The following is a 15,531-nucleotide window of genomic DNA, read 5'->3' as shown; positions in this document are numbered from 1 at the left end:
CGTAATATCAAGCGTAACTCTTTAACTTTTAATTCTGATTAAAAATAGATAAAAAGGCCTCCCAGTACACTTGAAAAAAAAACTGAAAAATATTAGTGATGGAGGAAAAAAAGAAAAATAATTGCAGTATGGAATATGGATAAAATATAATAACGATTATGAAGATCTAAATTCTATAACAAAACGAAGTTAATGATCAAATAGTTTTGAAAGTTAACAAACTTCAATAGAGATAATTGAATAGGTATTGATCTACGATGGCGTATCAAAAAAGATTAAAAAAAAAGAATTAAATCAAATTAAATAATATATTTTCATGAAACAAAATCATATTTTTTTAATAAATACAAAATAATACAAAAAAAGTAACGGCCGCAAGAAGGCGGAAAGCCCGTCTGATGTTCAAAATTAAACGAATTAGATAATTTTGACGATTGAAAAATAACAGAAAACAGGAAAATGAAAAAAGGTCAAAATAAAGCAGAGTAAGTGACAAAAAATTCCTAGGAGTTAGGATAAGATCAACGATCAAAATTAAAAAGGACTGAGGATATGAATTTAAACTGAGGTATAGAATCCTAAAGGTCGGAGCAACCAAAAAACTGAAATTTAAATTTTAAATGTTGATGTTGGGCTCCGGAAAAAGTTAAGGTTGGACTCCAAAGGGAGCTGGGGTCGGACGGATCTGATGCGACTAATTCTCCGGCAGACTGATTCTAACCTCTCTCAATACCAGAACTTCCATCAGTTCACATCTACCCTCGGATACAGGAACAGTTCACATCTACCCTCAGATACAGGAACAGTTCACATCTACCCTCGGATACAGGAACAGTTCACATCTACCCTCGGATACAGGAACAGTTTACATCTACCCTCGGATAAAGGAACAGTTTACATCTACCCTCGGATACAGGAACAGTTTACATCTACCCTCGGATACAGGAACAGTTCACATCTACCCTCGGATAAAGGAACAGTTTACATCTACCCTCGGATACTGGAACAGTTTACATCTACCCTCGGATAAAGGAACAGTTCACATTTACCCTCTGATACAGGAACAGTTCACATCTACCCTCTGATAAAGGAACAGTTCACATCTACCCTCGGATATAGGAACAGTTCACATCTACTCTCAGATACAGGAACAGTTTACATCTACCCTCGGATATAGGAACAGTTCACATCGGATACAGGAACACTCGTGGAATCATAAAACCATCGTTCCATATTAAAAAAATCATCGTTCCAGATTTAACTAAGTTCCAAATTGGAACCGAAAACCATAGATTTATAATTTGTTCCATGCAGTGACGATCTGATCAAACAATTCGTGAGAAACTTCTATTGTTCTCTATCAAATTTGATAGATTTAACGAACAGAATCAGTCATAATAACACCAAGATTGATATTATGAACGAAATGTATTTCTCTAGTCTTGATAAATACCTCCTGCTTTATATTTGATAAATCAGATTATAAACATTTTCAACACATAAAACGTGAACTATTACAGATCTGTCACGATCTATAAGGAATTTTCAAAATATACGGAAAATGTAAAGTTCTAGCTCCAAATCCAACCTCAACTTGTTTCCTGTTTAAAGCCAAGCCCGGAGTAAGTTGAAACCTCAGAACGTGTTCAAAGTCTGCTCTTCATTTAATTAGAATACTGTAGGTAAACAAACCTTGTCGTAAAATTGTTTTTATATAAAGGTACTGCAGTAGACGTACTTTTAATAAAAAATATATAAAGAGGATTAGGTCGGATTCAAAAAGTTACACATCAAATATTTGTCTAATTCAAAATTATCGTTTCCTATCTAAAAAAGATTTTTTTGTAATAACTTTGTAAAAAGTTCAAAATTTTTTTTTTAAAAACAGTCTGCAGAGACCATTTTTTTCCGAAATTCAAAACCCGAAAATTGTTCCTGAGAAAGAATTAAAGGGTACCGTTGTGAATCGGGCATGTCTCTCTTAAAATGAAGGGCCACTTGAAATGAGTATATTCTATTTAATATAAAAAATGAGCCTGATGTTTGTTTCTAATTTCTACCATCATCCTTTTATTAACTTTCACTATAATTTTCAATTATGTAAATTTTCTTTGTCGTTAAAATTGTTTACTATGTCCAATGTCCAAAATTCATGTCAGAAAATAATATTTTATGTCAAGTAATTATACAGCATGTTAATTTTCATGACATGTCATTGTTCGCGTAATTTACTTGATCGTGAAATGTCATTGTTTATGGCAAATCATTGCTTATTTCATTTCAATGGTTATAGTATGTTAGGGTTTATCACTGGTCGCTTTTATGGAATGTCATTTTTATTAGACTAGAAATTCAAGGCAAAAAAATTTCATTCTTAAACCTTCCCCTGGTAACGTGATGTCCCACAAAAAATTTGGGCCCGATCGGTTCAGCCGTTTTGACGTTTATTATATACAGACAAGCCAAATTTATAAATAGATGTAATTGTTTATATATAATATATAAATTGTTTAATTAATGATTTTGGGTCGTTCAATATGGCACTTCATTGACCATTGCATGTCTTTGGTTCTGATATATGTTATTGTTTATGGCATGCCATGGTCTGCAGCATGTTATGGTTCATAGCATGAATATTGTATATATTTTAAGCATTAAATTCCGAAACTTTTAAAATTTTTTTCCATATTTTTAACTTCGTCAAAAATCCTTTGCTTTTTGGACTCTGATAGTTTCGGAGAATTGGGCATAATCTCTATCTTTGATTTTTTATGAGCTGGTCAAATATTGACATAAAAAGACCATTTTATATTTTTTTATAGTGGGCTTTTTCTTTGGCATGGTTACCAAATATCTAATAAAAATGTAATAACGACATAAGACTGAACTCCAAAAGTCATCCTATGAATGATTTGCAAAAAAAAATCTACGAAATCTTTTTTGGCGGTTCTGTAAATATCTAGAAATAAAAAAACATCCGCGTCAAAATATTCTAACTAAAAACTTTTCTTTGTTGAAAAAACGACTGGAAAGTTTTGAAGAAAAGTTATTAAATGTAGTTTACCCCAGGAAGTTAAATTTTAAACTTTTAATAAGAAGGAAAAAGCTTGACTACAGACCTGTCATGATAAAAGCAAATTAGGATTTTAAAAAGGTAAAATCTGTGAATAATCTATTTCTTCAAAAAAAGCCGTAACTTTTGTTGTCCAAGGGATTAAGAAAATTTCATTTAGATGTCTCTTAAAGGTCGAAGATTCATCACATGAATAGGATTAATGGAATATGGACTCGAATATTGTATTAATTGTGTGTTAAATAACAATAAAATAACCACTAAATATATCTCCCCTGAAGTATTATCAAATAAAGGATTATACCGGATTCTCCGCTATAATTGCGAGGAATGTTTTTCACAAATTTTACATTATGCAAACATCACAGGGAAACAGATTGATACCATTCGAATTCAATTCAAGGCAAAGTCAATATACACCTTTAATTTTTCATGAAATCTTCTTCACATTTCGGTTTATATTGATTTTATATTTTTTTTTTGATAGATTTCACGATTTTAATACTTTCTATCTTGGCTTTAAATCATTTGAGCCATGGCATGATCTGACTAGTTTCGAGTGTTCACTAAAATTATTGATTTTCATACTTTTGTTTTGCATATATTGATAAAATAAGGTGAATAATGTAAATTGGATATTGGCATAAAATGCTTTATGGACTTTTTATCTTTAAATCTTTTAGACTTTTATAATGAAAATTTATTTAATATTTTGGATATTAATATTGAAAACGTGTCATTTTCTAAATCATATTAATGGGGTTTAAAAGAATATTTCATAAAAAAAACTAATAAATTATTATATGCTCGTATCTTTGCGACAAAAATATTGTGTAATCTTCCCGCTTCCTGCTTCTTTTAATCCCTTAAACCCACAACCATATATGTCAAGTTCTGAATTCTAATGTGCTTGTTTAAAAGGAATGCTGTCGAGGTTTAAAGAATATCCCAAAACGCAATTAATACAATTATCGGCTAATTTATTTTTGCGATTATTATTTGAATATTTTTTGAAAAGGGAAAACGTTGATATTTATTCTATATAACAATCGTTAATATTAATAACTAACTTCAATGATACTTAAAATTCGTCTTTGATCTTTTTTAAAATGTGTTCGAAAAGAAACCTAAAATTTATTTCTCAGCCCTACTCCGCGTACAGTCCCTTTAAAGATCCTTGGTTTAATTCCGAGAGTGTCCCTGGGACAATAAAAGGAGAAAGAAACCAAACCCCGAAGAATAATAAAAGAGGAAATTCCTTGTAATAAATATTCTGCACACCCGCTCATCTCAAACCAATAGATGTTTTATTCACAGATTTGATATCAGAATCCTTTATTCTTTCAATATCTCCTTTATATAGGTTTCTATATCAGGTATAAAAAAGGAAACTTTTCAAATAAAATTGTCACAAATCCCAGAGAGCCAAATAAATTTTCCTTTTTTACGAGAGAAAAAAGTTTTTTTTCCGTTACAAAAATAATTCTACTAAAGTAATTTTTTAGATTTTTTTTGTTTGATAGAATAAATAAAAATAGATAAGTAGACCAATTTGTGACTATAAAGTAAGAGTATATAAGTTACTGGGCATAATAAAGCTAAACTGAAGAATTAATAAGAATGTCTAGAAAAGCTTAGAAAACAAGAAAAAACTATGATATTAAACGGAACTAAGAGAATTAGGAGAACTAGAAGAACTATGAGATTGAGAACCAGTAGAGCTAGGAGACCAAGGAGAACAATGAGATTGAGAACCAGTAGAGCTAGGAGACCAAGGAGAACTACGAGCACTATTAGAACCAGTAGAGCTAGGAGACCAAGGAGAACTAGGAGCACTATTAGAACCAGTAGAGCTAGGAGACCAAGGAGAACTAGGAGCACTATTAGAATTAGTATAGCTAGGAGACCAAGGAGAACTAGGAGCACTATTAGAACCAATAGAGCTAGGAGACCAAGGAGAACTAGGAGCACTATTAGAACCAGTAGAGCTAGGAGACCAAGGAGAACTAGGAGCACTATTAGAACCAGTAGAGCTAGGAGACCAAGGAGAACTAAGAGATTGAGAACCAGTAGAGCCAGGAGACCAAGGAGAACTAGGAGCACTATTAGAACTAGTATAGCTAGGAGACCAAGGAGAACTAGGAGCACTATTAGAACTAGTATAGCTAGGAGACCAAGGAGAACTAGGAGCACTAAGAGAACTTGGATAACAAAATGGAACTAGGAGAACTAGGAAAACTAGTAAAATTAGGAGAGCTAGGAGAACTATGAGAGCTAGGAGACCTAGAAGAACTTGGAGACCTAGAAGAACTAAAAGATTTAGGAGAACTCGGAACACTATGAGAACTAGGAGAACTATGAGAGTTCGGAACACTAGAAGAACTAGGAGAACTAGGAAAACTAGGAGAACTAGGAAAAATATGAGAACTAAATAGAACTCGGAGAACTATTGTAAAACTAAGATAACTAGGAGAACTAGAAGCACTAGAAGAACTATGGAGAACTAGAAGAACTAGGAGAAATAGGAGAAATAGGAGAAATAGGAGAAATAGGAGAACTAGGAAAGCTAGTAAAACTAGGACAATACAATAGTTTGATAAAACCTTAGAAAATTCTTTATTTTAGATTTTCTTTCTTTCTATGTATCAGCGCTGTTTAACAATTTATAGGAACTTCTGGCAGGAAAAAAACAAGAAATGTGAATTTTCTAGATTAAGATTAACTTCTGAATATTTCAATACTATTTCGAAATCTTTGCATTAAAGGGACTGAGGACTTAATTCTAAGTGACCCTATATCTATTGAACGGCATGTGACAACATTACCCTTCAAATCTTTGTTTTATCATTGATCGCGGTGAAATCCACATTTTTTCTTGTTAAAATTGGTTGAAAACTTTTCCAGTAAACTGTAGTGTACACAAGCAGAGTATGCACAATTTGTGAATATAAAGTCTGTTATGAGAAAACCCCCTAGCAAAGTAAAAACAGGTATCCTGTATACGCGCCCCTGTAAGAGAACTGTTTCCTGGAACAAATATAGCATTTACAACAGATGAGACTTGAGATACGGTTATACTATAGGTGTATCAAATCCTTATATACGCCCCTGGGTTGTACTAGAGGTGTATCAAATCCTTATATACGCCCCTGGGTTGCACGGAATTCATACTCTCCGTTTCTTTATATTTATTCTTTCTTGCAACTTGTTATACGTTCTTTAAATAATCAATAAATAACCAATGACACAAATTTAAGGAAGAAAACTGAATTCCACCTGGGAATCATAATATTGATATAGTTTCAGGTCGTCTTTACAATCACATCCTTTTTGAGTAAGCATGTACATTAAAATCAAGTTAAGTCTATTTATAGCCAAGTAGGAGTTTTGAAGATTTTTTTTAGAAGCTTGGAGGACTACTATTTATGTGATCTAACTCGAATCGTTTATGTTCGACGACTGCACTAGAGATACATGTTGAACAAATGCATAACAAGGGATTAAAATACGATATAATTTAGCTGCAGTAATTTCATTTTCTAGATTTAAGACGGGAAAGGATGAATTACTCCCTGGTCTATTTACTCCTGAACCTGATCTTCCTCCAGACTAAGTCTCAGACCATCAACCTTTCTCTCCAGGAGAGCAGATCCTACATTGGTATACCTTCAGTACATCCAGCACACCTGGAGTACTTAACAAGACCCAATCTTCATATGCTTCATTCCGCCGGCTGCCATACCACAGGTACTTCAGATAGTTCAGGTAGTTCAGGTAGTTCAGGTAGTTCAAGTAGTTCAGGTAGTTCAAGTAGTTCAGGTAGTTCAAATAGTTCAAGTAGACAAGGTAGACAAGGTAGCTAGGGTAGACAAGGTAGACTATGTTGACAAGATAGAATAGGTAGACAAGGTAGACAAGTAGAAAAGGAAGACAAAGGTAGACAAGACAAGGTAGACAAGTAGACAAGGAAGACAAAGGTAGACAAGACAAGGTATACAAGTAGAAAAGGAAGACAAAGGTAGACAAGACAAGGTAGACAAGACAAGACAAGGTAGACAAGTAGAAAAGGAAGACAAAGGTAGACAAGACAAGGTAGACAAGTAGACAAGGAAGACAAAGGTAGACAAGACAAGGTATACAAGTAGAAAAGGAAGACAAAGGTAGACAAGACAAGGTAGACAAGACAAGGTAGACAAGGTAGACAAGTAGACAAGGAAGACAAAGGTAGACAAGACAAGGTAAACAGAGTTGACCTATGTTGACCTATATTTTACTGAATTTAATTGAATTGAAAGTAGAATAAAATTATGTGTTCACTTAATTCTATTTAATTCCTAAATAGTGTAATTTATCTCAGCTAGTGTTAATTCAATTTTCAGTTAATCACCCGGCTCCCTTTCTAGTTTCAAACTACACATAGTACTCCGAACATCACTCCTCCCTTTCTAGTTTCTAACTACACATAGTACTCCAAACATCACTCCTCTCTTTCTAGTTTCTAACTACACATACACAAAATAAGGTTTCTTACAATGCAGCTATTTGCTAAATATTATATTTGTAGAAAATACATTTGAATAGGAAAAGCGTTAAATTTGAAATTGAAAAAAATACCTGAAATCAGAAATGCGCGCATATTCTAAAATCTAAATAGATATATTTATATTTGGCTTGTTTGCTGCTTTGTTTGTATCAATTAAATGTCAAAACGGCTGGACCAATCTGGGCCAAATCTTGCTTCGGTATTTTCCATGAAAGGTTTGTTGCCCGTCGAAATTGAAGAAAGGAAACGAGTCAAACTCAAATTTTCTAATCTTTATATCTTAACAACTTGATGGTGCAAACCTTTGATATTTCAAACTTAGATTATTTGATCTACAGAGCGTCCCATATCATATTAGATTATTTCCGAGTTTAAACTCCAAAATAAAACCATAATAATTAACAAAAAAACTCGTATTTTCCGCAAGAAAATTCCTGTATCCGCCTTATTTAATGTTTTAAAATTTGACTCATTCTTCTTAAATTTTCTGATTTGTCCCGAAATCGTAATTTAGACCGATTGACGATCGAATATAATGTAGGACACCCTGTACCAGGCATCGTAGTTTGAAATACCTAAGGTCTACGACATTGGGTTCCAAAGATATAGGGATTAGAAATTCTGAGTTTGTGGCAAAGACTCAAATCCTTTGCCTAGAAAATTTCTTCTTAAAAATGTTTTGGAAAAGAAAAATTGTTTCAAAAAATCTGCAAAATATTTAGTTTAATGCAATGTGCGGTGTAGGCCATTATATCAGTATAATGAATCGATTTCAATTTTGATTTACATCAAGCTTTTAAAGAGCATGGATACACAAAAACATGGAAACAAAGAGAAGCTGTAAATTAAAAAACTAAAAAGCTTCTACTTAATTGCTTCTCTTAACTTGCAATTCGAAAAAAATAAGTTAACAATTAAAACATTAATAAAAAATTGTCTTCTAGTATTTTCAACTTTTTTCAGTTTAAATATACATTTTAGATGTTTAAATATATATTTCTTCCAAGATAAATGTTTCATGGGTCTAACCCAATCATCAGTTGGAATATATATATATATATATATATATATATATATATATCTATATATATATATATATATATATATATATATATATATATATATATATATATATATATATATATATATATATATATATATACATAAATGATAAAATGGCGTTTTGATTGCAAAATTGAAAAGGTAAAATTGTCAACTGAAAAAGAGACGATATTCGCCCCGAAAGCTTGTTTCTGTATATGCCGAATAGTTTTAATATCTAAGTTTTCAAAATTGTTTAGTCAAGAAATGAAGATATTTATCATTTCTGGGAAAAAATATCATATACAGTTTAACAATATATTTATTTGTATTCAGAATTACAACTTTCTTGTGATTCCGGACTACTAGTGATAGAAGGAGCTATATTCCGATCTACTGGAACACAAACTCTTCTAAACTGCTCCGGAATAGAACAGCACAGTAGGCAAGATGGATCCAGGTTTCACCTACTCCAGGGGGACCTGGATATTCACAGAGAACTAAACCGACGTTGCTCCGGGTTCTCAGCAGCTACGGATTGTAGATTTAACCTGCTGCTAGATAGTTTAGCCTCTAAGGCCTGGGGTCCGGGTATTGTTGAGGTCTGGCATAGATGTGTTCCTAACAAGTTGATCCAGAAGAAATGTGGAACTGAGGTAAGCCATTCATTTATACACAGAAGATCACAAGTACATAATGACTCCAATGAAAAAAGTTTCGCAACGCCTCGCCAAATTAGTTCTTTGAAACACTTATTTATTTTAGAACTGTAATTAATCTGTTATTATCTCTAGTCTTTCAAAAAGTGATTGCCATAATTCCTATCAATGTTTGCGTTCTGCAATGCCGGCAAACTTTTGAAAAAAAGATAGTAAAAAAGAACATTTGGCATCAATTGGTTACGAAAATGGCAACGTATTAATTTTGTCTGAAAATCTTAACTTTACTATTGGTTAAGGTGAGTGGGAGAGGATTCCTGATGTCTAACTCCTATCCTAAATACTATATGGGTGGTCAGGTTTGCTCCTGGAAAGTTGAGTCAAGCAGAAACCAACTAGTTCTCATCAAGGTACTGGATCTACACCTGGAGGAGACAGGTTCAGGTTGCGGGGACGTATTGACTCTAGGTGGTAGGGTTTCACTGTGTGGTGAACTAGAGGCTAAGATTATCTATGCTTCAGAGTCACCAGTTTACATCACGCTAAATACATCAAGGTAGACAAGTAACCAAATAAAAAGATTATATTTCAGAGAAAATCTATTTTTTATAAAATACTTACTCTTGTTGTTTCTTCTCTCAAAACATCTATTATAAAGATTTTTCTATTTTCTAAATGAAAACTCTTTAAAGGGACTGTACGCATAAATTCAAATAACCCTCCATGCAAAGATGGCAATGTCCAATTCACAACGGTACCCTTAAAAGTTTTTCCTGATCAAGTAAGAAATAGGCATCCATGTTTATAATTTGAAAAAGTGATTATTTTCAATCGTGGTTTCTTTATCAGCATTAAACACTTTTAAACCAAGAAAAACGCCAATATCTTCCACATTATTAATGAAAATAAGGTTTAAAGAGTATTGTTTAAAGAATTCCCGTCTTTAAATGGAAGGTCACTTGAAATTCCACCTACAATCCCTTTAAATTGTTTTTGTTTTTGTTTAGCAACACTCAGTACATCTTTCCACGACGTGGATTCCTCTTGGAGTACATCACCTTATCCTGTACTCCCCCTAGACTATTCCCAACCTACTCCCTGATATACTCCAACCAGACCCACGCTACCTACCAGTGCACCCTTGGCTGGGTGTTCAAGGACTCCTCCATGTCTACTGCTACAGTACTATGCTCCCAGGGGGAGATACAGGTTCCACAGGACTGTATTCCAGGTATAGATATTAGATACAGGTTCCACAGGACTGTATTCCAGGTATAGATATTAGATACAGGTTCCACAGGACTGTTTTCCAGTTATAGATATTAGATACAGGTTCCACAGGATTATATTCCAGGTATAAATATTAGATACAGGTTTCACAGGACTGTATTCCAGGTATAGATATTAGATACAGGTTCCACAGGACCGTATTCCAGGTATAGATATTAGATACAGGTTCCACAGGACTGTATTCCAGGTATAGATATTAGATATAGGTTCCACAGGATTATATTCCAGGTATTGATATTAGAAACAGGTTCCACAGGACTGTATTCCAGGTATAGATATTAGATACAGGTTCCACAGGATTATATTCCAGGTATTGATATTAGAAACAGGTTCCACAGGACTGTATTCCAGGTATAGATATTATATACAGGTTCCACAGGACTGTATTCCAGGTATAGATATTAGATACAGGTTTGATAGCTTTGTGTGTCGATAAATACATACTTAGACCTACCAGGGATTGGTAGAGAGGATGGAGTTCGATGGATTGTGTGTGGATAGATAGTAGATACACGCTTAGATCTACCAGGGTTTGGTAGAGAGGATAGAGTTCGATGGCTTATACGTGGATAGAAACACACTTAGACCTACCAGGGTTTGGTAGAGAGGATAGAGTTCTATGGCTTGTGTGTGGATAGATATACACTTATAGAGAAATATTGGAGAAAGGCATGCATTACATACTATCTGTTTTTTATTCGTGATTTCTTGTAACTTTAAACTTCTTTCTTTCTTTGTCAAATCATTTACTTAGCTGTTAAAATACTTTATTCAATACAGAAGATTTTCATATTTAAAGAGCTTCAGGTCGTCTTTACAGTCTCTTCCTTTGTGGGTAACCCTGTATGTGTACTTTGATGTTACTTGGAGAAACAGGATTTATCAGGGAGGGAAGGCTATAATTCCTCGTCTTAGCCACATTCTCCTAATTTTCTCCTCCCAGTCACCTCTAAATGCTCATTTTTACAATATTTCTTCTAAACATTTCTTAACATTCAATTTATTATTCAGTATGATGTGCTGTCAATTTTGTTGAGGAGAAACTTAAATATTTTATATCTAATTTATTACTAACTTTCACGATATTAAATAATTACTAAAATATTTGTTTAACTCTGGTTTTCGAATTCCAAAGGCGGTTTGAGAAAAAATATGAAAATGTGGTTTAGCCAATGATGCTGGCCGTACTTTCCTCGTAGGACCACGTAAAAATAAATACAACAAAAGAATATTTTCTGTATTGACATATTTCCTTTGCTCATATTTTTATTATTAATTCAAAATCCACCAAAAATGAGGATTATTGACTTTTGCCCTATAATCTATCGTGGGACAGACAAGCATAATGACGGAACAAACAGTAGGACAAGACCAACCTAGGTCATATACAAACATAGAACCAGGATAAAATGTAGAAAATAAAATAAACATAACTCAGAGGATACTACATATCTGTCATAATATAGGTCTGATATTTTCTTTAAATTAATTATATAGTACTTTAACATTGTATGTGTAAGATTAAGTATTCAAATAAAAATTTGACTTTTTTTAACACATTAATATTAGCAATATCTAAAGTAGCGAAAAACTTTAAAATACAGAAATATCAATATTAAAACAAGATATGATTTGAAATGCCTCAAATTTCTTTATTTCATTCTTGATTTCAAGATTTTTTGTTTTTGTTATTTTATATCCTGTGCTTATTTATCCTTTTTCAATGATGAAACCAAAGAAACTGACTTTTTGCCACAAACTAAAATTTTGTAAGCCTTATATTTGTCCAACCAAATTTCATAGATCTTTGATATTTCAATCTCAGAATTCTGATAAATCAATCAATCTAAGTTCGAAATATTAAAATCATCAGGTTAAAAATATGTAGAGATCAGAAATTTTGAGTTTGTGGTAAAAACTCAATTCCTTTGCCCTTTAAAACTTTTTTAAAAACTTTTTATTCTTTTTTACACGAAAATATTAACATTAAAGATGCAAAGATGGATGCAAATATTTACAAAAGCTGTATACAAAATTGAAAGGAAATAGTTTTTTGCCACATGCAATTTGAATCCTAATGGTGTAAGCCTTTAATATTTCAAACTTAGGCCTACGACTGGGTTGAAAAGATATAGAAATTATAAATTTGAGTTTGTGGCAAGACCTTAATTAATTTATATTTGTATGTGCAGTAGGAGGGGCCCCAGACGGAGCAAGCACTCCGGCAGTAGGACTCAGTATCCAACCCGGAGACAGTTTTGATGCCGGCCTCTGGTTTCACGAGGTTCTTCTCCCACTAGTCCTCCTCACCTTCCTCCTCATCCTCAGCCTTGCAGGTCTTATTCTCCTCACCCTCGCCAGGAGGCACAGGATAGAGATGGACAGGGTCACGGAGCAGCAGCAGAATACATTTACAGTCACTACTCTAGATACATACACTCACTTCCAATGATTTTGCTATTATATCCAAGAAAGCGGCTGAACCAATTGAGTCCCATTTTTGTGCCCGGCCTTATGACCCTTGGATAGGTCAGAATTAAGAAAAGTTTTCTAAATATTTAGATGTAAAACGTTATTTAAAAATTGAAAGCCTATTTAAATAACAATTTAAATTTTACGATAGTTTTGTGGAAACGTTTTTAATGCAATTATAGTTTTTATTTATCTATTTGTTAAAACTAGATGGATGAATAATTTCTTAAAAAGGACTGTAAACGTAATTTTAAGAGACCCTTTAATTAAAGACTCGCATGTCCGATTCACACGTCAAAATTTCGTCGTGTTTCAATGTTAAATTGAGCTGAATTTGGTAAATTTTCTAATCTAATCTAATCTAATCTATTCTGCTGAAAAAAATCCACGATTCACTTTGATAGGGTAACCAATGAAAATTATCATTTTTCAGATAGAAAAGCAACATTATCTTCGTCATTTTGTTTAGACCAAGGTTTAACTGGAACTGTTTTATCTCTTTAAATGACGGGTTTTCTGAAATGCGTCAACATCTCTTCTTGTTTTTATTTCTTATCTTTTTTCACTGAATCGTGTAAAATCTTGAATTCATTTCTATCCAACTTTGTTTTTTTCCATTTCCCCGACACACAGCTCAAAGTTTCCTTCTATTTCCCTGAAACCAGTTTTTACAACGATTTATCAGTGATTGAGGAGCACAGATATTAAATCAATTCAAATTCTTCCTTGGTAGATAAATCAGCCTTCGTCATGAAGAACATTGCACATTCGAAATAGTTTCCATTATTCTTTATATTTTTTATCAATGAAACCGGGGCCTTTTTTGTGCAAGTAAATATTTGAAAAAAGAACATATTCTTTATTGTTATTGTTTTTTTTTCAAGCGACTTAACCTACTCCACAATCCACAGTGATTCAAAAGTTTTAGGCTCTCATAAATCTACGAGAATTTTGATTGCCAGCTACTCTTTGTTTCCATGTTTGTGTGTATCCATGCTGGTTAAAAGCTTTATATAAATCAAAATGTTCTTCATTGTATTGATATATGCAACGACGACTGTACTGAATCTAAAAAATATTGTTGGTTATAAATTGTATAGATTTAAGACATTTTAAAGTAGGATAGATCCATGTGAGGACTCGTAAATACGTTTAAAAATGCCTGAATATGTTTGAAAACATTATTATATGTTAATCGAAGATGTATGATTTCAAACATGAAATATGTTTTGGTTTTTATACCTAATGTGGCAAAATGCCTGTTACAGAAATTTCTAACGATGAAAATATAAAATTCTGTTGATAGATTACACTTAATTTACAGGTTAATTTATTAAAAAGCTAAACCTAATGTTATATAAAATATATGATATGTTTTAATAGATAGTTACTTGTTATGTTAAAATTATATGTAAATATAAAGTGTTAAAAATAAAGCTTGATAACAATTTTTTTCTTTATTTAGGCATTTTTATTAATGCACATTTATTATTTTTGAAAATGGACCAATTTTTACAACTATAATCCGCGAAAGTTTGAGAAAAATAAAGATAGTGCCTTTTGGAGTTCAATGCAAAGGTAAAAATGTTATTAGCAAAGAAGGCGCCCTAAAAGAAGAGCCCTAAAATCCTTTTCTTTTCTTATAAGATTTTATGATTTTTTAGATGCGAAATGAAATAAAAAAGTTGAGCAAATTGAAAACTAGAATATAGTAGAGAAATGAAATATAAATAATTTATTTTTTATAGGTTTCTTGGTTACAAAATATTCAAAACAAAAAAAAAACCTCGAAAGTTAGATGTGTATACTAGGAAATTATCGGAATTCAGAATTCGAACATTTATCTGAGTTTACAGACAACCCTATGAAGAAAAAGTAAAAAATATCTAAATAAAAATTTCTGGTTCACCCTTTAAATTTATTATTGATTAAAAATTTCTGTGCCACCCTTGTAATTTAATATTGATTAGAAGTTTCTGTGTCACCCTGTAATTTAATATTGATTAGAAGTTTCTGTGACACCCTTGTAATTTGATATTGATTAGAAGTTTCTGTGTCACCCTTGTAATTTAATATTGATTGGAAGTTTCTGAGACACCCTGTAATTTAATATTGATTAGAAGTTTCTGTGACACCCTTGTAATTTAATATTGATTAGAAGTTTCTGTGTCACCCTTGTAATTTACTATTGATTGGAAGTTTCTGAGACACCCTGTAATTTAATATTGATTAGAAGTTTCTGTGTCACCCTTGTACTTTAATATTGATTAGAAGTTTCTGAGACACCCTGTAATTTAATATTGATTAAAAGTTTCTGAGACACCCTGTAATTCGTATAATTTAATTATGGATTGAAAGTGAGAATTGAAGCTGAAGATTAGATAGATAGATATATATAGATAGACAGATAGAGAGTCTGTGTTATATATATTTGATCTAATAATCAGAAACTC

The 15,531-nt window shown here is 32.4% G+C and overlaps 2 protein-coding genes across 3 annotated transcripts; one reads left to right on the top strand and one right to left on the bottom strand.

Moving 5' to 3' along the window:
- The first annotated feature begins 726 nt into the window (after window positions 1-726).
- LOC111707306 (uncharacterized) lies at window positions 727-14,419 on the top strand. 2 transcript variants are annotated; one of them, XR_002766404.1, is made up of 6 exons: window positions 727-1,682; window positions 6,617-6,820; window positions 8,994-9,313; window positions 9,616-9,872; window positions 10,324-10,998; window positions 12,799-12,875. XR_002766404.1 is itself a non-coding variant. In XM_023480390.1 (6 exons), exons 2-6 carry the CDS (start codon window positions 6,634-6,636, stop codon window positions 13,056-13,058), a joined length of 1,248 nt encoding a protein of 415 aa, XP_023336158.1. In that variant the 5' UTR covers window positions 727-1,682; window positions 6,617-6,633; the 3' UTR covers window positions 13,059-14,419. The 2 variants fall into 2 exon arrangements, 1 of the variants encoding a protein (XP_023336158.1); XM_023480390.1 differs by having other exon boundaries at window positions 10,324-10,547; window positions 12,799-14,419.
- On the bottom strand, window positions 4,734-6,360 carry LOC111707296 (putative protein TPRXL). Its single transcript, XM_023480376.1, has 2 exons — window positions 6,350-6,360; window positions 4,734-5,274 (listed from the first exon to the last, which is right to left on the bottom strand). Exons 1-2 carry the CDS (start codon window positions 6,358-6,360, stop codon window positions 4,734-4,736), a joined length of 552 nt encoding a protein of 183 aa, XP_023336144.1.
- Window positions 14,420-15,531: the final 1,112 nt, after the last annotated feature.

This window comes from Eurytemora carolleeae, unplaced genomic scaffold (genome assembly GCF_000591075.1).
Source record: "Eurytemora carolleeae unplaced genomic scaffold, Eaff_2.0 scaffold517, whole genome shotgun sequence".
NCBI classification, from domain to species: Eukaryota; Metazoa; Arthropoda; class Copepoda; order Calanoida; family Temoridae; genus Eurytemora; species Eurytemora carolleeae.
Note: the sequence above shows the minus strand (reverse complement) of the source record. Positions and strands in the feature narration are given on the sequence as shown.